The 25,692-nt window shown below is 31.7% G+C and overlaps 1 protein-coding gene across 1 annotated transcript in view; it reads left to right on the top strand.

Annotated features, from left to right (window-relative positions):
* LOC127727072 (neurocan core protein-like) overlaps positions 1 to 24,876 on the top strand; it is a 39,413-nt gene extending 14,537 nt beyond the window's left edge. Inside the window, exons 2-7 of the mRNA XM_052234488.1 lie at positions 1,221 to 1,311; positions 2,690 to 2,794; positions 6,916 to 7,001; positions 13,185 to 13,278; positions 18,536 to 18,743; positions 24,357 to 24,876. Of these exons, the coding sequence (XP_052090448.1) occupies positions 1,221 to 1,311; positions 2,690 to 2,794; positions 6,916 to 7,001; positions 13,185 to 13,278; positions 18,536 to 18,743; positions 24,357 to 24,375 (603 nt within the window). The 3' untranslated portion in view covers positions 24,376 to 24,876. The remainder of the gene's footprint in view (positions 1 to 1,220; positions 1,312 to 2,689; positions 2,795 to 6,915; positions 7,002 to 13,184; positions 13,279 to 18,535; positions 18,744 to 24,356) is intronic.
* The last annotated feature ends 816 nt before the right edge of the window (positions 24,877 to 25,692 follow it).

The raw sequence follows: 25,692 nt of genomic DNA on the forward strand, positions 1-25,692 counted from the left end.
TCATTGATAACTCTTGTCGATATATATGCACACAAAGTATGTAGCTGTCTCATTGACAATGAAATTCTTCAATTATATCTAATATGTATAATGGCTATTTTATATAAATATATATGTATATTTTTGGAATGGGATTTATAGGGGAAGGTTTGTTAATCCGTGGAATAAAACGTTTATCATTCGACATTTCTAAATCAATTATCTATACAACATAATTCAATTTTAAAAATAAAGCGGTATAGTTATTAAGCAATACAAAATATAGAACGACAAAACTGTTTCGACGAGAAGAAAAAATGAAAAAAAAAAATCATTCGGGTACGAGGTTCCAACTCCGTATCATTGATAATTAGTAACCAACGAATATACGATCACGGCTCACGACTACACATTAATACATGAAATTGGCTTTTAGTGAAAAATATCATATACAATCAATTTTCCTGGAAAGGTTTAAACTAGAAAATGTATAAGAAGTTGTAGATTCGGAAACGGACGCACGTTGATAATCGTTTACAAATCCACTACTTGTAATAAATGCTGCTACACAGATGCGTCAACGTCATTGAAATAATCAATTTTCGGGTTTATGGAATAAATTTATGTTTGCAAGAACCATTGAAAAAATTTGATTTACTCGATCTTGTTTCCTCTATATCGCATATCAAAATTGTAATATGATACAATTTTATCAGGCCTTTCAGTCATGAAACTTTATTCGGTACCTGAAGTACAATATGTGTGCTCGAAACACCAAATCAAGTATTTTGATGGGTTGATTTCTAAATCTGAGTACTATAATCGTACTAAAAATATAACTGAAAGGCCAGATTACATAGAATATCAGTTGACATTATAACTCTTATTAATAGTTATTTTAAAGTTTGGTTCGGTTACAATATTTTCAGTCAAAAAATGAATAAAAAATCTGTTATATAATTCATAAAATTCTGAACAATTCACGATTTCAAGGATAATCTCATTAACAATCATATAACATCTTTTTGTTTTTAGATTAGTATGTCCGTCAAACACTAAACTTTTTTGAATAAACTGGACCCTTCGCATACACTGTATAATTTAAAGAGAATACATAGACATATATATGGGCTTGACATATTTGTATGTTTTTGTTTTTCCATGATGGTAAACACTTATTAAAATAACTAATACAATAAAAATAGAAGTAAAACATAATGATATCCTTGTTGTACATTCAGGATAAAGACAGCTGCTGGCCTACTAATCCGTGCCAAGAAGATACAAGATGCCTACCAACTCATTTAAACTGTCATGTCTGTCTAACATTTGGTATGTTTTATGAATTTTCAAGATGTTAAATGCACAAAACCACTTCCTGGTAAAATACGTATTCGTAATGAATAAACTCATGATAGATACCAAGTTTAAAATTTTGTATGCCAGACGCGTGTTTCGTCTACAAAAGACTAATCAGTCCTATGTTTGGTAGCATCCTTTATATAATGTTACCTAGGGAATATGACATGATATATTGAAAAAAGTAAAATCACAAAAATACCGAACTCCGAGGAAAATTCAAAACGGAAAGTCCGTAATCAAAAGGCAAAATCAAAAGCTCAAACACATCAAACGAATGAATGGATAGCAACTGTCATATTCCTGACTTGGTACAGGCATTGTCTTATGTTGAAAATTGTTGACCGCGCTTGTTGAATATACCTTACCACAATATTTCTGATGGACATCTTTTACGTGTGTAAAACGGTGGTAAAAAATTACTTAAGAAAGAGTCAAACATCTTGACAACTCGGCTATATATCGTTCTTTAAAACGATTTTTGTAATGTTCATGTATGGTATTGACACAGAAGAAGAAATGGACGGATTATAGATTTCCTTAAATCTCCTCTTTCGTGAATGATGTAAGGGTATGTGTGGGTTTCCAAGTAGTGTTGTGAATTGCGAGTTCTTTGTGAGGACTTTCCAAATAATGATTTTTGCTTATACATAATCACTGTTTGAGGCTTTGTCTGCTGACACTACATCATATTTAGCGCAAACAGAGGATGAGGCATCCACAGCCTCGGGATTCTTGAACGGGTCAGAAACCCAGGTGCTCATCGTAAATTGACTACGTTTTCTTCATCTTAAAGACAGTATCTTTCAATTTCTCAGCAGTTTGGATATAGTCATATTTATAAATTAACTGGTTACAAAACTTTGAATTTGTTGAAATACTCAGGATTTTCCTCCCAAGAAATAGATAATCTTAGCTGTATTTGACGAAACCTCTAGGTGTTGGGTCCTCAATGCTCTTCAACCTCGTACCCTATTTGTTCATTGTTGAAGATCGTAATGTGACTAGTAATTGCATTTTTGTCTTTGGTCTTTATTGGTGGTTGTCGCATTGGTATTCATATCACATCTCTTTATTTCTTTATAATTAATGTATATATTCAAAATCTGCAATGATATTTGTACATAGTCTGTCGATAGAAATTATGGTGATTTTGATCATTGATTCAAAAATGACATATGCATGGTTTTACTTTTCATTGAAAGCTGTTGTTATAAAAACAATTACATTCTTAATGTATCGGCCAATACCCTTGTATGGGCATTAGGAACTACTGCATAGTTATATATGATTTCCAAAGCCCATTTAAATTGAAAGAAAAAAAATCACAATTTGTATGTTTTACTTTCAGTCACACCATGTACAGCTAGTCCTTGTATACATGGATATTGTAATATAACTAATGCTGGTTATAAATGTACATGTGATGCGGGATACTTCGGTGTTAATTGTAAAGGTAAGTGAATATCTTTGTCTTTATCAAATATATTATCTTCCCTTTCATTATGATGTTGTTTTAACTCATCTCCCTAAATGGATCGAAAATGTATTCTAATTTTTGGCATCCTGCGTCTTTGGAAAACTTTTCTTCTTCAAAACAATTTTGCATAATAGAATAATCGTCTTTAGTATGTGTTGTTTTACAAAATTACCTAACGTGACGGGCATGCATTCAACCCTAAAATTAAACTTTTTGCCACGATAATTCAAAACAAAACAAGGAATTATATAACATCGTTCCTTGAAACGGATAATTAGTTATTAATTGTAGGTGGATCTAAACCGATTAGCAAATTACGCACATAGGAAATTTAATTTTTCCTGTTTGTTATTATCAACATCAAATAAATATATGGTTTGGACACACGAACATCTTACCAAATTTATCTTCAGAACCATATTCACACGATTTTAGCCTGCTTTCCATGGAAATACCTTACTAACTATGCTTACTTAGACAATATTTTAATTGAAATTATTAATTATCTCTTCTGCATTTTATACATTTTAGATATGCATTGTACATAAGGTAAACAGAATTCCTCCTATCAGTATTACATACTGTTTATATTGACTTACTTTATCAATAAGATCAACGAAAGAAAAAAGAATCAAGATAAATTTTCAATTATCAATGGTAAAAATATATTTAACAAATATACCGAACACCAAGGTACATTAACATAGATGGACGTCATAAAACCTGACAAAACCAAACTTTAGGCTATATCCAGAAACGAAAGGAATAGAAAACAACTGTCATACTCCTGACTTGGCTTTAGACATTTTCCGAAGAAAATTGTGATTTAAACCCGGTTTTGTAGCTAACTAAACCCCCAACTTGTTTCTTAATTGTTTATAGTTCTGTTTTATTCACAACATTTGGTTAGTAACCCAAACAGACATGACTAGTTATCCAGCAGCCGTATATGTCATCCCTTATCACTTTAAACCAGTAAAAGTCTGAAATGGCCTATATCTGTACTCGACTGTACTGATTTTTACTCGACAAGTCTGAATTGGTCTGAATTTTACTCGACATTACTCCACCCCAATCTTAACCATACTCGACTGTACTGATTTGTACTTGACCCTTATCTTTGCCATTTAAAATAGTCTGAACTGTTACTCGACTAGTCTGAAACAGTCTTAACCCATTCTTAACCTGAACTCGACCAATACTTGACCTATTTTTTCAGTCCGAACCATACTAGACCAAAGGTCTGAACAATACTCGACCAGTCTGAACCACACTGCACCAAATAACTTCTACTTTTTCTAATTTTAACTGTTTAAATAACTTTCTTTTTAACTGACATGACAACAGCCACAATAAAATAAAGATATATAAAAACAAATTTTTACATACTTACATGATTTTCAGAATTACCAAATCGAGATAGTCATATTATTTTATTTTAATGACTGATCGCGAGTCTTGTTAAAAAAAAAATCTTTTTTTCTGAAAAACACACCTGTACTGTTGGTAATAAAACCTAATTAAGATGCTTCTTGTTTGGCATGTGTTTTTTTTTTAACAAAACAAATTCACCTAAATTCGTAAATAAAAACAACATAGGTTTCATGGTTATATAACTATATTTTTAACTGAGGTAACAACAGCCAACAAAATCACTGAAATTGTTTACCCTGATATCAGAAATATATCTATTCTTATTATAATTTGGAATATATAAAAGGGATACAAAATTAAAGAAATGAATAAAATTTTTCGTTTAATTATGGGTAAACTATAAAGCAAGACCTCCTGCTTTAGACACACTCATTAAAAATATCACACCTGGTCAGATAGCTATATTTTAAAATAACATCCATTTAAAAAAAACAACACTCTATAAAACTTAAATCACAAGGCCTTTTGAATTCACTAGATAAGTAATACACGAGAATAAAAAAAATAGAGTTTCTTTTAACCAGTAAAACACACCTGTACTGAGGTAATTATACGTTATGAAAGTGCTTCTTGTATGCCATGTCTTTTAATTTTGACAAAACTTAATGAATCAACCTAAATTTTTACTGCAACTTTGGAACAAAATTCCTTTTTAAAAAGGTTATCAATGATTGCTATGAAAGTTCTATAATATTAAATTCTTGGTTTTACAAAATACAGGTGTCATTTTTGAAAGTTTATTAAGCTGATTTACGTACAATAAAAAAAAAGTTCACTGCGTGTTATTAAAAATGTAAAAAGTCATGGATAAAAAGTCACAATGTAAAAAAAAAATAAGTAAATGCAGTATATTAAATTTTTGAATTTACATTTTAATAGATTTTTATTTAGATGTAGGCAGAAACATATATGTATATGCATTTTATGTCTCTATTATAGGGAAAAAGTCAGAGCAAAAATTATTTGTAATTGCAAATCATATTAACTGAATAGTGTTTAATATTATTTCAGCATCTTTAAATGTTAGAATACAGGAGTATATGGTATTTAAATGTTTGTGTTTATTGCAATTGAATAAAATGTTGTCCATTAAAATGTCAAGTTAAAACAATTCAACAGCCGCACGGTTATTAACTAATTAACTGGCTTCAGTTTTATACTTACATTTCCTGTCAATCGTCTACTGTCTGAACAGATTAACACTTAAAACCTTAAATTTATCTAGTTTTTTAATAATTTGTCATTTATCTACTTCTGAATGTTTTGTATAACTTTAAAACAAGAGAAAAATTAGAAAAGCAATGAAATACAATTAAATATTACTACAAACATGGACATTATTCTTTATCAGATTTGTGACTTTTTTCCCTCCCAAATTTGTGACTTTTTTCCTGTGACCTTTATTCCTGTGCTTTTTTTTCCGCTTATCTTTATTAACTCAACTCGCCTGACACCATGAATTTATACCAGGCTTAAGTCAGTGTTGAAAATTTTACAGTAACACTAAAATATATCTGAAACATTCAAAAATATTTGAATACCATTCAAGATAATTGAATAATGGTCGAAAGTTCTAGTATTTTTCATGTACATAAATCAATGTGGACATGATATCATGTATATATAAAAATTCATTTAACCAAAAACTTAATTTATCACATGATAGTTTTTCAATCAGACCAGAAATACTTCCTTTGATCATCTTGTTTTATTTATATTTTAAAGGTGATATACATTGTCTATATATTTATATATTTAAGTATAAGTGTTGCTGAATATGATGTTGATGATTTTATGACTTTGAACACCGGTATACTACTGCTGCCTTTATTTATTATGTTTATTGTGAAATTTTGGTTTCAATGCTATATTAAATACATTTTGGATTTCAAACAGTTATTCAAATTTGTAGCCAAGGGCAAAATCTGTTGCCAAAAAAAATTCCTAAATTGATGAAATACAATAGGTATAGAAATAGTTCTAGGTTGGTTAAGACTTGATCGCGTATGGTTCATACTAGGTCGAGTATGGTTCAGACTTGGTCGAGTATGGTTCAGACTTGGACGAGAATGGTTAAGACTACGTCGAGTATGGTTCAGACATATATAAAATGGTTAAGTACTGGTCGGGTAAAGGTCAAATACAAGTTCAGACTGTTGAGTATGGTTCAGACTACAGTCGAGTAATATCAAGTAAATTTCAGACCAATTCAAACTGGTCGAGTAAAATTCAGTACAGTCGAGTACAGATATAGGCCATTTCAGACTTTTACTGGTTTGTAGTGTATGGTCTCAAAAACAATAAAGTTTGTATTTGATCGAATATGATTTATTATTTGAATGTCAATACAGGAATGAAACAAAACCACGATAAGTTGTAAAAAATAGGGTTCGTGTTGCTCAGTCTTTGGTTTTCTATGTTATGTTTTGTGTACTGTTGTTTGTCTGTTTATCTTTTTCTTATAAAAAATGCTGACTCTTTAAATTTGTTATTACTTTTATTTTTTCCGTCAATCCATGTATCCCTTATCCGTGTTAAAACGGTGGGTCCTGTTCCAATGTTTTTATGGTATTATTAATGTTCAGTATTGATCTACGGCCAAACTTGCTGAATGCATTTTATCAAACGATGCCATAATCTGACACTTTTTTTCCTATTTTTAGATTCTTGTACTGGATCGGGATGGATATTCTATGAAACAACGTGTTACTACTTCAGCAGCGGCACAGCTTCTTGGCAAAATGCACGGGTAATATCTATTCGAACAATAGTTTGCATTTACTTTTTCTGCTAGTTCTACAGTGCGCTTTCTATCCCCAAAGTTAAACATGGTCAGTAACAAGCAGTTAAAAGCAACAATATGTTACTCAGCATATTGTTTTGTTTTGTTTTGTTTTGGGTTGTTTCGGAGGGGTGGAGGATAGGGGTGGGGCAGTAAGTAAGTAAAATCAACGATTGACTTCGATAAATATAAAAATACTATACGGTTATAAGTAATTTGACAAATGTATGTCATTGAAACGTCTGACCCAAGGGGAAACAATCGAAACTTTAATACCATCTCTTCTTTTATCTTCATGTTACTGATCATAAATTTTTGTAAAGTAATTTATTCTAAAGAATTTTCATATTTGATTTATAACAATGTAAAACATTTATCCAAACTATTAAAAGTCTAAAATAAACAGTTAACAGGACGTGGACATGATAACACGTAGCTTCGTTTCGTGTGTATTTTAGTCTAGACGCCATCTAATTAACTATCGAGTAAAGTCATCCGATGACCATGTAAGCGATGTAAACACAAAAACAGATATAAATAGATTAAGCGAACTCGTGCTAATGGATTTTTCTAGGTCTGTTTAATTTCATATTATAGGTTAAAAATATATGTTTATCATCGTTTTTACCTGTATAAGAATGATTTTTTGTGGATCGGATCAGTCAATCAACTGATTTACCTTTGTTTCACTTTCAATGTTGACATTCTTTTCCTTTAAATAGCTTTACACATACAATTCACGTGCTATCCATCTCTAGCTTAGGGGTTAAATTGAAGTTCACATGAATACGGATTCAATGAGGTCGAATTATTCACTTGCAAGTGAATAATTCATCATCAATGTTTCTTAGCTTATTTTGACAAAATTGAACCATACTGGCGGCTAAAAGCGAATAATTATTTCACTGTTTCACTTTCATTTATGATGGAACAAAAACAAATCATATATTAGATTTTTTATATATCTCATAGCTAGTGTCCCTTTAAAGAACCTTTTAAAAACTCTCTGAAGGTCTAAATGATAAATTTGTATCCGTTTCTTGCATATTCAGATTTTTTCATTTTTTTATTCTCGACCCAGCCACCTTTTTTTTTTATGTTTTCTTGTGCTGACTATGCATGAAAAAGTAAAATCACAAAAAATGTGAAATGTCTATTATAGTCCGTCAGATCGATGAAAAAATTGTGGGTTTGATGATAAAAGCACCAAAAAGTAGTTCTTGGTGTTTCAAATACTATGACCTATGGACCCACCTTGAAATATCAAAATGGCGGCCTTTTCCAAGATGGCCACCATAAAATATCAAAATCAACATATACCACTTATACAAGGTCAAATTTATGGTCAAATTTGGCATGGCAGTAGTGGTGGTTGTTGTAAAGAATATTAGCTATGAACCCACCATGAGAATTCAATATGGCGGCTTTTTCCAAGATTGCCGCCATATAATATCAAAATCAACAAATACCTCTTATATAAGTTCAAAGTCATGTTATATTAATCGTTACTGGATGCTTCGAACAATATAAGCTATGGACCTAACTTGAAATTTAAATATGGCGGCTTTTTCCAAGATGGCCGCCAAAGGATATTAAAATCGACAAAGTTCTCTTAAAGCTAAGTTCTTTATAACACCAAGTGTATGACACATTCATTTACTAAAGCCAAACATAAAAAGATTTGTGAGGAAAATATCAAGAAAATCGTAACTACGGTTCCAATTTTTGCAGAGCAGAAGTCTAGAAAGAGTGATCAAGTATAGACACTGGTGTTATTCAAATATGCAAGCTCAACTTAACTAGAATGTATACTACTCGCGTTTTCTCTGTTATCAAGCGGCAGAGGACATAGTAATTAGTTACTGATCTAAAAAGTGCAGTAATATCAGGCTTGCCAGGCCATTAACAAGGCATGTGCTTGCTTCTCCTGTGTAGTGATTACTTCGGTTTTGCAATTAAACAAGCAGGCACAACAATATGTTTGTATGACAACGATACTTGAAAACGCTGAACATGCATGTAGTTCAAGAACACATAATGTAGGCAAAAGTCTTTTTAACAGTCACTAAAAACATTAGTTGATAATCGAATGGCCAAATATTCAGATTCAGTCGAGTTATTCCATTGTTGCAAATCTGACATTATCCATTTCAAAGTTACTTCTGTTTTACTTCTCTATTATTCTTTAACATTACATGCAACTGAATTAAAACCATCTCATTATGTATATAGGCCTTCTACCGAATGCTAGGACCAGGAAAAGATGAGGTACTAAATGAAAAAAATGTACAGTTTACGTTTGTCGTTTATGAATGATCCAATTGTCTGTTTATTTACAGTACTAGAAGATTCCAATTATGAAAAATTCAACATTAAATATGTGGTTCCTCCCGCGAAACCTATTGGTTTTAAAATAGCAGCCGTAGACAATATTGACAACAACAAGAGTTCAACTAGCTTATGAATCGTTCCGTAGTACGACAATTTAAAAATTTCAGCATTTTCTTTGTTTAATTTGGCAAATTCGTCATAACCTTTGCTTTTGCTTTGAAGTATATGCATGCGTTTCAGACTTACATCTAATAATAACCATAATATGGACATGCACTCTATCAATTGTCGTACCAGAAATACATGTATGTCAACCTGGTATAATTACCCAATTGTGCAACACTATCCTTGCATGGTATTAACGAGTTTACAAAATGATAACAAATGGCTTGAAGCAGATGATATTGAAAACATTAAATATGTCTGGACAGCATTCCACGCATGTAGAGCCAAGACAAATGGTCATCCACATTTATATATCAGTCTGCATTGACCAATGTTACAGGAAGGGATCAAACCTGTCACAACGATTCGACATTCTATGAATATAATCCAGCAATGTGTTAATTTTTTCTTAGACAAGTATCAATCGGCTTTTGCAAAATCGGAACAGTGGAACTGGCCAAACATATTTCGAGCAGAATAAAGAATAGTTTTGTTTATGGTCTTCATGTAGAAATGGCATCGTTCAGAACCTTGTGTGATTGGTTAGAAAATAGTGGTTGAAAAAGTGTTCGATTAAGGAAACCTAGTCCTTAATGAATAGCAGAGTCTTTTTAGAGGCTCTCATGCATCATGAACAAGACATTTCTATGAGGTTACGGTAGATATACATCTCATTCTTATGCAAAGATCATGAATTTTTACTGAGAAACGAGACCCTGGTGAGAACTTTGTAACACTCAAACAATGGAGTAATGATAGGGAAATTTAAAGCCCCCTTTACCACAACTGGTCTGTAACATTAAAGATTGAACTGGGCATTTTAATGTGAGATCATTAAGAGAACGTTCCTTCTAGGTGTACAAAGATTCCATTATACTGCTTATTCATTGTTTCTTTGCATTTTTCCATCAAACTTACGGCTTCCGGTACCCCTGCGCGATATTATGCCATTTAACTATTCAGTTTAAGTGTTGCAAACGTAATTTGAAAATTGTAAATGTAGATCAAGCCCAAAAGTACAATTGCACACTTTTAAAAGATGGGGCAATCAGATGGCTACCAATATCGCACAACTACAGCATTTAATGGTGTTTTGTCTAGAAATGGCCATAGTAATAAACAAGATTAAACCCACCTTTGAAATAATATAACGTGATCAGGTAATCCACATGATGTTCTAAACCAGAAACGTATAAAAGCAAAAACACAACATTCTCAAAGCATATGAAATCTTAAGACGGGATAATGTTTCGGCCTTTTTCCCCAGAGTGCTACTTCGAGTGAATGCAGATGGCATATGCCCTATTGGACATTTATGACAGAGGTATCAGCATTTTGTAATGATGTAATAAAATGTGGATGACAAATATAAAACATGAGTCACGTAAGATGAAAATGCTGAGGACAATGAGTTATGTACGGTTCTGTTCAAAATGTGGTGGTGAGTGAGGCCAACACTAAATGGGCGGTCCTTTAGAAACATTTGAAAACTGCTTTCAAAATATATGCTGTTATATGATAAAACGATAGAGAAGATACTTATGCATTCAAAAATCAATAGTAAAACAAAACCAGATAAGGACATGGATAAAAAAACACCAAAAAAAATGCTAACACAAATCACTACACAAAAATCTAAAAAATTGAGCAAAACCAAGCCAACTGAAAACCGGGGATGATCTCAGGTGCTTAGGAAGGGTACGCAGTTCTTGTTCTACAAGTGACACCTACCTATGTACTCTTGTTTAAATAGATTGATGAGTCTGTTATGATATTGTAACTATCATATTTATTTAGTTGGCCTAATTTGTTTTTTATGTGACCTAATAATATGTTTACATAATTTGTACTTGTTTACAAAATGATATTGTAACTGTGCAGTTAGATATCACTGGAACAATCATAGAGACTGATGGAATGATTAGAACTTTCTATTTTTCTTACATAACGTTTCCAGAATGATCATAACAAAAGATGCGTAATTTAAACATCAAAGTGTTCTAGAAGTTTCCGTTATAAAGTTTTCTAGTAGTTTCCTTTCTACAGTGTTCTTGAGATTTCCGTGACAACTATATATATACAGACACTAAAGTTAAACTTTCAGATATAGACATAGACTTAGACATAGACATAGACATAGACAAAGACATCGATAGACATTAATATTCTCAGCAGTTGGATTGACAATTTTATTTATAAACTACATCATACTAGATTGTGACCTATTGGACATAATAGTCTGCGTGGATTCCCGAGACGATTTCCGGATAAAGAAAAGACAAAAGATCAGACATATATTTTGACAGTCAAGTTGACATTTCTTTTTGTGTAATACTTCTTGTAAACTTGTGTATAATAAATCTTGTTAAATTTTGTTATTGATTTGTGTCTTTTGGTGGCTACAATTAAAAGGCGATTTTCTGGCCGTAAAAAGTCATATCCAGTAATTAGGCATATATCATATAATGGTGGATTTATAAATGTCTCTCTTCTAAGCCTTAGAATCACAAAATTTAAAACATGTGAAAACCATTGGTCCATGTAAATTATCTGAAGCTTGACCGAATTGTGAACGTTTGAACTGAAGTAAGGTTTTCCATTCCTTGAACGTTGAATAAACAAGAATTTCACTGGTTGACAACACAGACATTTTACTTTTTGGCGGCCATTTTTATATTTTCTGCCATTTCAAACAAAAATGAAAAGTGAAATGTAACGTCATGACTTACTAGAAACGTTGGATTACATTTTATATGTTTTTTAAAGATTTGGTTTGAATATTATTTGCTTTAATTTATACATGGTTGTGAAATTTGGACTGATTGGCAGACATCTTGAAAATGGCCGCCATATTGGATTTTTCAGAGTAAGTCTATAGTTTAAATTGACTACCATATATATTTACATTTGTGCAAAGTTTCATGCTTTTGTCATCAAACCCACTATTCTTCTAAAAATATGCACGAATCAGCTGGACTATAACCTAACATTTAACAAATACCGATCAATCATTAATGTTTTTGTAGATGTCATCTTACATCATGCATGGAGCTGGCATACCAGTAACTGCTAGTAGTCCTTTGTTAATTTATGTATCATTTTCATTTTGCTTAGTCTATTTTGTTACCTATTCTGACATCGGACTCGGACTTCTTTTAAACTGAGTTTTACTGTACGTATTGTTGTGTGTTTTTTTTTTATTCTACATTGGTTAAAGGTATAGGTGGAGGGTTGAGATTCCACAAAACATGTTTAACCCCGCCGCATTTTTGTGCCTGTCCCAAGTCAGGAGTCTCTGGCCTTTGTTAATCTTGTATGTTTTTTAATTTTAGTTCATTTATATGTTTTAGAGTTTAGTGTGACGTCTATTTTCACTGAACTAGTACACATTTTTGTTAAGGGGCCAGCTGGAGCCCGCCTCCGATGGTGCGGGATTTTCTTGCTGTGCTGAAGACCCATTAGTGGCCTTCTGCTATTTTCTGCTTTGGTCAGGTTGTTGTCTCTTTGACACATTCCCCATTTCCATTCTCAATGTAATTGTAAATGACCATGCACGAGAAAGAGTATTAAAAGAGTCAAACGGAGATTCGTTTTCTACAAAACGTATACAATTATATATTATGCAACCTATTTGACTGATGGTTTACTTTTTAGACGGACTGTAACAATAGAAATGGTAAGCTGGCTGAACCTGACACTAGTGTTGAGATATCATTTTTGAGAAACAAAGCAAATGAGTTCGGAGGTAGTAAGTACTTTTTTCTCCTTGTTCTATTGAGTTATTGTACAGAAAATGTATGCTATAACAATTGCCGTTTACTTCTCGGAACCAGAAAAAAATGACGTTTTAGGATTCTTATTGTTATATCATAATAATTTCCTATTGTCAAAATAATTGTGTGAATTTCTGCATTTTAGTCCTATGTCTATTTATATAGACTTGCAATAGCAGTAAAACATAGTCTGAAAGATAACTTTCACTCTGTTCAGTAGAAATATTAAAAAAAATAAGATAAGGGGCTTTAAGATCGATGTAAAAAGTACAATAACAAAACTACCGAACCCAAAGGAAAATTCAAATCGGAAAGTCCCTTATCAAATTGCAAAAATAAAAGCTCAAACCAATCAAGCGAATGGAAAACAACTGTCATATTCCTGACTTGGTACAGGCACTTATGTGGAAAATGGTTGATTAAACCTGGTTGTATAGCGATCTAAACCTCTCACTTGTATGCCAGTCGCATAAAATTTCATTATTTTGACAACAATGTGTGAACAGAACAAACTGGGGGTAGAATAAATCGCAATCAAAGAAAATTTCGTAATAACAATACAAATATTTCGGACCTAATTTCTATTTCAAAAAACAACGGTAGACATTATCTATTAACCAAGCTCTGTTCTTTACCTGTTAATAAACTACCTCAAATTTTGGAAGAATGCAACACAATTCCATATTGAAGTCCTAAGTTTGAAATCGTCCAAATTATAATTGCATATTGTTATCCTAAATTGTTTTCAAAAATTGATCGCCCTGAAGATCACAAAAAACATTTTATTAAAATTAAATATGTCAATAAAGGTTTTGATTTTGTAAATATTGCCGGTATTTTTAATGATCATTCTGTTATAGAACAAATTCCTGGCTATTTTGATAATACTGAACTCCCTCTTATTTGTTATGTTTACAAAAAAATCTACCCGGAAATATGTGTTTGATTAAAGCGACGTGTGTAAAGATGTTAATATCAGTGACAATACACCTACGTCATGAAATTGCAGTAATTCCGAATATATTTATGGCCCCAGTTTCCATATTATAACAGGAGACCTTATCATCGTTCGTGACCGAGAGTAGAAATCATTCCTCAGTAAAGGACCTAAATATCGTCCACCGTCAATTATTAATTGGAATGAGTGTCGTAACATCATCCACGAATCACTCCGTACTTACTGCTCTAAATGAATTAAACGAGAAAAAGCTGACAAGAAATCATTAGATTCTTTTTTTAATTCGATAATGAACATAGTTGATATACGTATTCAACATTTTAAAGAACATTTTACTCCTAACAACAACCATAATAGCCCAATTTCTCGTATCAAACATAAGCTAAAAGAACTCGCCAAGGAATATGTTTTTGTCCCGGCTAATAAGGCTGCTAACAATATCATTATTGTTTTACGTTAATTTTACATTGAGGGTTTTAAAAGGAAATCACGAATTCACCAACATTCCAACTGACTCCATTTTCGGAAAATGACATCTGTAACAAAAAAAAACTTTTGGCTTCATCTTTACAAGCAGAACCAAATACAATGAAAGTTCCAACTATGTACTGGCTTCCGAAGTTGCACAAAACTCCTTACAAATATAGATTTATTTCGTCTTCAAGCCATTGTTCCACTACTAAATTATCTATTCTACTTACTAGTACACTTGGTACAATCAAAAACCTGGAAATAAATTGTTCAAATAAGGCCTTTGAAAATAATGGAATTAATTACTTTTGGAGTGTCAACAATTTATTGGAAGTACTTGATAAAATGCATGCTTATATTGGTGATTTTGAATCTGTTCAAAGTGTTGATTTTTCTACCCTATATACCACTTTGCCTCGTTATCTTTTTAAGAAAAAATTCATACACCTGATTAAATGGGCATTTAAAAAGTCGGAATGCGAATATATATGTTCAAACTCTTTTCGGTCATTTTTAGTAACAACAAACAAAAGAACTATGTCAATTGGACCTGCTTTGATACTATAACTGCCCTTGAATTTTTACTATATAACATTTTTGTTCGCTATGGAGATTCCGTATATCGTCAGGTTATCGGAATTCCCATGGTAACTAACTGTGCACCACTTATTGCTGACCTGTTTCTGTATTGTTATGAGTTACAATTTATGACTAAAATCATCAAAGACCCATCGAAACAACATCTGATTCAAAAATTTAATAACACTTTTAGATATTTAGATGATATATTCATGATATTGGCTCTCAATAATGACGACTTCAGTATGTACACTAAAGAGATTTATCCTGCCGAACTGACTTTAAATAAAGTTAATACTAACAATGAACACTGCTCTTTCCTGGATCTTGATATCTATATCTTTAACGGGAAGCTTAATACCAAAATTTATGATAAAAGAGATGATTTATCATTTCCTATTGTTAACTATCCATTTTTAGATGGTGACGTTCCTTTGTCACCATCTTATGGTGTTTATATATCTCAACTTGTTCGATTCGCTCGTGTATGTAACAACGTATTTTATTTCAACGGAAGAAATATCTGTATTACTGAAAAATTATTACACCAGGGTATTCGATATCACAAACTAGTCAAAACATTTACTAAATTTTATCATCGGTACAAGGACATCATTTGTAAATATAAATCAACATGCAGACATCTTATACGTTCAGGTATTTCACATCTAATATTTTATGATAATATTCTTCACAGAGCACAAAAATGTCGGCATTGACATCAAAAGCTAACCAAACCTTTAAACAGACTTATTCGGAAGGGATATAGTTACGATACTGTTGTCAGGTCATTAAGGATTGCATATTTTGGTATTAATATTGATTCACTCATAGGGTCTATGCATCGGAAATAAACACATTTATTCTAAAACCAGTTGTTGGCATGATACGGGTTATGTTCTTCTCATACATTTTATGATGGTATGATACTAAACCCCTAACGGGAGGGATTGTACCTGATTTTCATATGATGAAGACATAATCTTTCAATCAGTTTAATTGAGGTCTGAAGCTGGCATGTCAGTAACTGCAAGTAGTCCTTTGTTAATTTATGTATCATTGTGATTTTGCTTAGTTTCTTTTGTTACCTATTCTGACATCGGACTCGGACTTCTTTTAAACTGAGTTTTACTGTGCGTATTGCTATGTGTTTCTTTATTCTACATTGGCTAGAGGTATAGGGGAGGGTTGAGATCTCCCAAAACATGTTTAACCCCGCCGCATTTGTGCGCCTGTCCCATGTCAGGAGCCTCTGGCCTTTGTTAGTCTTGTATGTTTTTTTAATTTTAGTTACTTTTTATATTTAAGAGTTTAGTGTGACGTCCATTTTCACTGAACCAGTACACACTTTTATTTAGGGGCCAGCTGAGGACCACCTCCGCGTGCGGGATTTTTCCGCTGTGTTGAAGACCCATTGGTGGCCTTCGGCTGTTATCTGCTCTTTGGTCGGGTTGTTGTCTCTTTGACATATTCCCCTTTTGCATTCTCAATTTTATGACATAATAGATCAAAATATCAAAAAAGGGGTATAGAAGTTAAAATTATGTTATAATCTTAATCACTATAAAAACAAACAAATATGTCAACAAAGAAAAACAAAAAGGCATATAGACAAAGCACATAAGCAAAAATGAAAGACGAGAATACAAAAAATTACCACAGCACAACAACATATTGGAAAGCCACGCCAAAAGCATATTACCAAAAATAGACTAAGCAGAAAAGTTAATAGTTTACAAAGACAAATAAAAAAAACCACTATAACCCGTAATTAAGATGATAACAACGTCAGTACCTAGAACCTATATTTCGAGATCATCATGTATTATGTGTGAAACTGATACGGAATATTAATCTACGTATCTTCCAATAAACTTTTTCAGAAAAAGGACGAGACGTTCTTTGACATAATCCTTGTTCATCAACTTTCTGCTCAGACACTGGTGACGTTTTATAAAGTCTGAGTAGCAGCTGCAAGCTCTTGAATACCAAATGAGTTGTGAAATGTATATCCCATATGCAGGTGGAGTTGGTATATTGCTACTAAGGTGGGAGGAATTGAAAATTTCAAAATTAAAATCGTCTCATTTGTCAAAGATTCTGGTACTGAGATGACAACTTATCTCAAATTCGAGGTATAAATCTAAAAATTAGCCGGAGGTAGCCATGTCTGTTGTTTCTATAATTTCTTATTTTGGATGATATCTTAATGGAACCCAATCAGAAAATTAGGAATTGTTAATGGAAAGAAAAATCATCATTATGAATGTAAAATTAAATAATCTGGCTTCTTTGATCTTTCGTTTTTGACAAGTGTCTGAAGGAACCCCGAATCATATGAAAATAAGAAGAGGTCGGCAAGGAGAGGCGCACATTACGTTCCCATAGGAATGCCGTCAATTTGTTGAAAAAGTCTACCTCCAAATTCAACAAATATGTTGTCAATAAGAGACTCCGTCATAATAATCACTTGTTCCACTGTGTAGCATATTTTACCTTTTTGTTCACTATTAACAAAATATGCCGTATGATATCCCAAAGTAATAAATTTATAGCGTATGTTACCATTTTTATATTGAAAAGCATTGTGGATTATTCCTTTTAGACGATTTTTCAATTTCACTTGGAGAATGGTGGCATACAGGGTTGAAAAATCAAAATGTTGAATGTTTACAAAGGCGTAAGGATTAGAAGTTTATCTATTCACCGAGGGTCACCAGAGAATGAAACAAATCTATTTTATCTGGAAACATTTTCTTGTCAACTACTAATGGGGACAGTCGGTTTTGCAACTTTGTAAATTACAGTCTTGCAGACGAAAATATTTGCTCTGACGGTACCGATGTGACGGAATGGCTAAGATATGTTTAGTTTAAAGTATTAGCGTAGGTATAGCCCACGTATTTTCGGAGGCATTTTAAATGTCAATCTAGCTCAAGCATTCGAAACAAATATCTTATTTACAAGTATGATAAATCAATGATGCCTATTTAATTTTCCAAAAGAGGTTCTCAAGAAGATCAATTTCATATTAAGAAGACAGCAGTATTCTAACAGGAAACCGATTAGTCGAGTATCATTTTTGTATTCGATACTCGGTACTACCGAGCGATACTCGAGTACTCGTTGCCATCACTACTATATATATTATTTTATTTTGATATAACATTATTTTTGCTTCTGTAATCAAATATTTATGTAATCCTTCAATTTGTTATTTATAGCGTTTTTTATTGGAGGCACAGATAGCCTTAGTGAAGGTTCATTTAAATGGGTCAGTAGCCAGACATCAATTACTATTACTGACTGGTATACGGGAGAACCTAACAATGGTGGAGGCGAACAGGATTGTGTGTGTATTGCATATTACCATAGCTATAGATGGGACGACATTGATTGTTCAAAAACTGAACGATATATTTGTGAAAAGCCGTACGTATAGTGATAAGATGTAGGATTGGGGACTATGTCACATGTATTGTACTACCTGTGACATTCTCTGATTAATGGTGGCCATACAAACTATGTCCACCATGATGGTCCCATATATCCATTATTATACCCCCTGTTGTTCAATTAATACACAAGGTATTACTCAAAAACTGGTCAAGGGTAAAGGGAAATCATGATTGCATTTAAATGGTAAAATTAAATAGCTTACAGGTAAAGTGTCTCATGTACATTGTAAATGTTTATGAATCTAAAGGATATGTCTCAGGTAAAATATATGTGTTTGTCAAATTTAATTACTGTGATAATGACAAGAAAATTAAAAAAATAAAATAAAATAATAAAACTAGCTGAACATATAGCTTAATATTACTTTTGCTGTTATGACCTTTTAAATAATTCTCTCAATTTAAGTTATTTCTTACATGTGTTTTTTGGCAAATGAAGAATAAATGAATCTCATCTTCTAATATATTGCAGACTTGCACAGTCAACCATTTCTATGGATCTTATAATGTCTGCCTTTTTCTATTGAAAAGGTATTTCTCAGTTTTTTTTCTAAAATCAAAATTGTAAAGATTTAGAGGTACTGATCTCCATTCAACATTGATTAACAAATCTTTAGGACTTTATTTAAATAAAATTCAGATAATTCATTCTTTTTCTTTTGACATTTTAAAATATTCATTAAAGCAACATGTAATAATATCTTTATTGTCATATAAACATTATTAGTATGTGACAAATACACAAAAAAAAACGGAAACAAACATGATAACTCGAAAAAATTGCAATTCTATAAAAAATGAACACATGATTATAATAGCGACCTTTTCCTATTTCTAAATTATAGTCAGTTATTCTGAACTTAGTAAATCATTTTCTTATAGAAAAGGCATTGGACGCTAAATAAAACTCTCTATCCAAGTTAAGTGTCAAATTTTTATAAAGTAACAGTTTACTATTTCATCATAACTTTTTATTCTATTTTCAAACATATTCTTATGTTTTCCTTTAAATTCATTTTTAATCAAGGGCTTTAAAGAGTTTACTTTATTCAAGTCCCTACAATAATTAACTCTATCTCAAAGGTCTGTTTTTTTTTTGTTTTTTTTTTAATATTCTTGGCATATGTATACCTAGAAAATGCACCATGCGAGTCCAGCAGTTTTGACAATATAGATGCTTCTTTAAATAAAGGAATTTTTTTTCAGAATTCAGAGTTCGGGTTCAAGATTTTTGTATTTTATAACTTGCACATGTACAAATGATGTATGTAGTATCAGAAAATATATCTATATATATAATATTTTATTTTTTTTTTGGAAATTGAAATTACTTGTTCAGGATAATCAAATAAATAATCTAATAATCCTTAATTGTATATTATCAATAGGACAAAAATCAGGAAATTATTGGGCAAGGGGGGAAAAAGCTGATGTTTAGTTTAGAATCGGAACACCATTTATAACAAATGAGGATAATTTATAGTCAATAAAATGTCAATAGATGTGTACTTTATTTTTCCCTGGAGAAAACTTTGCCTGTTATCCGACAGAATTTAGCCAAATTGAAGATGTTGTATTTGACTAGTTTAGAATTGTTTCAATAAACATGACAATTGTTTCTGATATAGTTTCTTTTCTATCTAAATTAAGACTGTAATAAATATACATACACTAAAATTTTCGTAAATACCATATAATTTCTAGATGGTGAAAAATGACAGAAATCATGTATTTTAATTATCACGTGTTTCTCAAGATTCCAGCTAAAATTTTCATTATCTTAAGATCACGTCTGCAGCCGTATCTCTTAAGAGTTATATTTTATGGTCTTGCTTATGACAACATATTTTTCAATGTACTTTACAGATGAATATTCTATTAAAATGGTCATTGAAAGAAACGTGAAAGAATATTAACAAAAAACAAATGTGTAAACCATTAAATAAAACACATAATGATTTTTTTTTATAGATGCAGACCTTGTTCTTCTCCAAGTTCAAAAGTATTATAGCTCGCCGTCAAGTTAGCCGACCTTTTTTGTAAATAATCGAAATTAAATAATTTATAATAAAAATGATTAAATAAATCGCATAGGCACCCCCTTTTACGCAGATCCGCGACACCAAAGCTAGTGCTAACAACAATATAAGATAACCGGAGATAACTATACGGCCTCAACGGATGACCAAGTGAGCACGCTTTATAGCAAGCTCTAAATTATACGACAGGTTATTTATAAATTCAACAAAAATGCATATCACTTAGTTCTTAATTGAGAATCGGGTCCTATAACACGAGCTTATAGTAGACATCTATATTATCTGAATAAAAATAGTATGTGTGTACGCAACAAAGCATCGTTACTGCGAGAACGAATACTCTTTTGTTTTTCTATTATTATAATCAAAGACATGAAATAAAGGATTTTTTAAAAACTTATTAAACAAATAAAAATGAGGAAATTAACTTGATTTAGATTTCATTATTTGTATTTTGTCATGCTAATTTTTGATTATGTAGTTTTAAAAATCCATCTTTTGAAAAAAAAAGAAAAAAAAATGGGTCAAGTCAAATGATCAAGTAATGATCAGTGAATATGATTACAAGCTACTGGATTTATTAATCCTTTAAAAGGATGTTATTATTGATATCATTCAACAGAGAACAACACTAGATGCAAAGATTTGAAATGCATCTGTCATGTTTCAATGCATTAAGTCAAGATACGTTCAGATAGATTGGGTAGGTTGTGTAAAGTCATTGAGTTCGAAATTTCTATTTATTTGTCAAATAGTAATATCTCATGCCAGTAGAACACTTTAAAAATTGAAATAACTTGATAAATTTGGTGCAGTCTAAATGCTTTTCTGGATTATCTTGACTAGGAACGCCCAAAACCAAACATTTAAAATTCACTGATGTAAATACTGGAAGAAATATATAACCTAGGAGACACAACAAGAATAGCCAAAACAAAGTTAGATGAACTTTACCTAGGGGAGTTGGACTGCAGAGCGGATGTTAAGAATACAAAGTACTAAATGTTTGCCCTATTGAGGACAATGCTATTTTTGTCAATTATGTTCTTAAATGGCGTTTTTAATAAACTATTTATGAAAAAACTGCTGTTGTCTTATATGAGCGCGATATCTATTTGTGATTTTACCGCACTTAAATTACATGGTCCCATGGCTTTTCTTGGTGAATTTTGGAGTTTTGTTTACCATACCTAACGATTTCGCAGAAAATGTCCCATAATTTTGATCAAAATAAAAAAAAATCTCCGGCCCTTAATGGTATACTTTTGAGGACAAGTTTGTGCTTGCATTAAACTTTATTCCTAATGCTTTCCAGGAGAAACATATATAACTGATATAACAACCAATCACAGATAGCCAGCTATTTTTATATCTATGTCATGTTTCTTTCACGAATGCCTGCGCCCATGTAAATTTATTTAGTACACTATAACCTTTACGGTAATAAACCAGTTCTGAAATCTGATATGTTATGCTGCATTAGATGCATGAACATTACTTGAATTCATACCACTAAGCTAAAGACCTCATTGAAAGCTCTAGAAAATACAGGAATTAATTTCTGGACCCTAACCCTGTTAAAAAATTACACTTTTTTTAATAGACAATACGGTACTGTTTCTTACAAGTGTAATATTTTGTCTCTTTATTAGTATTGCCTTTTCGAAGTTATCATGTGCTCCTGATATTGATCAACAAAGAATTTAATTTGAATGACGCTGTGCCGAAAACCAAATTAAAAATTCGGACGAGTTCAATATAACATGAAAACACTAATTTGAAACGGACTATAGTCTTAAAAACTCGGATACATACGCACATTTTAGTATCTTTGAATCAAATACAGCTTCTGATGTTCTATATTAGCCATATAAGAGTTCCGTTCATGTTTTGAATGAGCTGAAAATATTTCATTTATGAAAAGTACCATTTGGGCAATTTTTACAGAAAAGGGGAAGGGTAAAGTCCAAAGAAATCTGCAACACGTGATATGTCAAGATCTAACGAATACCACCAAAAGTTAGGCCAACATCTGTCGGACAAGCATTTAAAACAAACTTTGATAAAAACCGATAAGACACATCATGGCGAGTTTAATTCCGTACCTACCAGTGTTTTGAAAGCAAATAAGAAACATACTATAGCATGAAAAAGGAGCTATTTACAAATACCACAACACTTGTAAAATGTTTTTGAAGTCGAATTCTCTCTTTGAATACCATTTTTGACATATTCTAATACTACTTTAGAATACAAAGTACTAAATGGTTGCCCCATTGCGGACAATGCTATTTTTGTCAATTATGTCCTTAAATGGCGTTTTTAATAAGCTATTTATGAAAAAACTGCTGTTGTCTTTTATGAGCGCGATATCTATTTGTGATTTTACCGCACATAAATTTATACGGTCCCATGGCTTTTCTTGGTGAACTTTTGGATTTTTTACCATGCCTAACGATTTCATAATTTTGATAAAAAAAAAGAAATCTCCGGCCCATAATGGTATACTTTGAGGACAAGTTTGTGCTTGCATTAAACTTTACTTATAATGCTTTTAAGGAGAAAAATATATAACTGATATAACAACCAATCACAGATAGCCAGCTATTTTTATCTCTATGTCATGTTCCCTTCACGAATGGCTGCTCTCATGTAACTTTATTTAGTACATTGTAACCTTAAAGTCGTGGGCAAACAATCCCCCCCCCCCCCCCCCAACGTTGTTTTACAAAATGATGGTAAATAATAAAGAAAGTTTTATAAAATTGATGCGTTCGATGCGCTTTAATGGATTTATCTTTATTAGAATCTCACAGAACCAAACGTTAGTCAAAATTACAAGAACAATTATTTGACCAAAGGAAACGTCTTAACTGCATTATAAAGTTAATAAAGAGTTGAATCATACACTGTATTTGTATATTTTACTTTAATATTCAGGTATAATTTCTATATTTCTAATACGTCCCCTTTTTAGTTAGTGTCGTTTCTTTAATTCAAAGGTTAAAATGATGAATACTTGACTGTTATAATATTATAATGATTATAGTGAACAGCGGTATAATACAGTTGCCTTCATTTATAATATTAATCACGTAAAGTTTAGTCTTTGTGAGGACTGGTGCATTTAATTATCTCTAGTTCTCAATATCAAATTATCCTTCAAATATCTGATGACTGTCTTATTGAATATGTTTATGGTGTCTAAAAGGAGAGAGTAGTAAATACCAAGGGGGAGAGGGTAGGGTGAGAAAAAATCATATCTCGAAGAATAACTTGCAATTTCATGCGAAAAAGAAAGAAGACGAACAGACAAAAAACAATTCCACTAAAACACTGAAAACTAAAAACTTAGCAACATGCAAATATATGTAAGGGAGTTGGAATAAGATCTTCAACTAAGTACGACCCGATTTTTTAATCAGTTTTCACTGTTACAATTTTTGTGGAAGTTTTTCTTTATTTGGTCATGGTTTTGTTTGTTTTTCAGCAAGGTATGGCTTTTAATTGCCCCATTGACGTACCTAATCTTTTAATGATTTTTGCAGAGCAAATGTATCACCTTGACGACGGTAACAGATCAAGTTAAAGACGATCCTAGATTTTCAGTCGAATGAACTTTTCCTGTCATCGATCAAACTAAATAATAGTATACCAGTTAACATTTTATGGATGTCGTTTGATCTTAATTATAAATGGGACTTATTGGTTTCAAAAGGAGTGGCAATTGGACATCATCTTTGGTTATCTAAATTCAATAATATGATAATCGAGCCTTCGGCGAGTTTATTTTAACTATTCAAATTATATAACTAGAGCTGATATCAAGCGATATCCAATTCTCACGAGTTGTTAAACCTATTTCTCTTAGAGTAAAATTGTCTTTGTGTTAAATTAAAAGTCGATCTGGTCTCTTGTAAATATCAGTATCACGTCTAGTGTCCAGCTCCGGTGTCAAACTTGAATACCAGACATGTTAAAACTTTTGAATGTGATCAAATTCTACAAAAAATAAGATTTTCAGGAGAAAATTATGAGCGTTTTGTTTATTAAGAAAGAAATAACAGATTTCCGTTGCCATGAATAAAATGTATGTCAATTAGACAAATATTAAACTATTATGATGTTATTAGAATTAAACAAAATATTCTTCAATATATATATATTTTTAAAGAATTAACTGTGCTACATTTTTTTAAATTTGTAGACAAACTGTTCAATAAAATACTGACAGATAACAACGAGGAGCGTTCATTGTTGTTTGTTAGCTTGTTCTTCATGTAAGTTCTAGAACAACCAGACAAAGATATATGCCTTTTGTTCCAAAAACTAAAACTAAATACTTTAAAAGAGAGCCGAAAGATACCAAAGGGACATTCAAACTCATCAGTCGAAAAAAAACTGACAACGCCTTGGCTACAAAAGAAAAAGACCAACAGACAAACAGTAAATACAATGAGATAAACCGGAGTGACTTGGTCAGATACTTTAGAACTAAATTTGCCTTTCTATACACAGGAAAATATTGAAATGTCAATTGATCACAGCTCTCCAAAAAAAATGTTTGACGATATCATGTTATTACGCTTATTTAGATTAATTTTGTACTTCCCTTTTTGAAGCTTACAAATTTATTATAGGAATAACCATGTTACATGCTTTTTTACCTGACCAAATTGTACAACAATTATTGAAATGTGGAAAATATTTTAATTTCGGTTTCAGAATAATTTGGACCTCTTTTTTTACAAAGACTGATTCAATACATGCAATAAAATTGAGTGGACCTAAGGACAAAATTATAAAGCTTAAATTGCAATTCGATGGTAACCTCTAACAAAGTCTTGTTACAATTTAGTTTAGTAGTTGTATGAAATTTATTTA

Source organism: Mytilus californianus, unplaced genomic scaffold, assembly GCF_021869535.1.
Source record: "Mytilus californianus isolate M0D057914Y unplaced genomic scaffold, xbMytCali1.0.p SCAF_19, whole genome shotgun sequence".
In the NCBI taxonomy this organism is placed as follows: domain Eukaryota; kingdom Metazoa; phylum Mollusca; class Bivalvia; order Mytilida; family Mytilidae; genus Mytilus; species Mytilus californianus.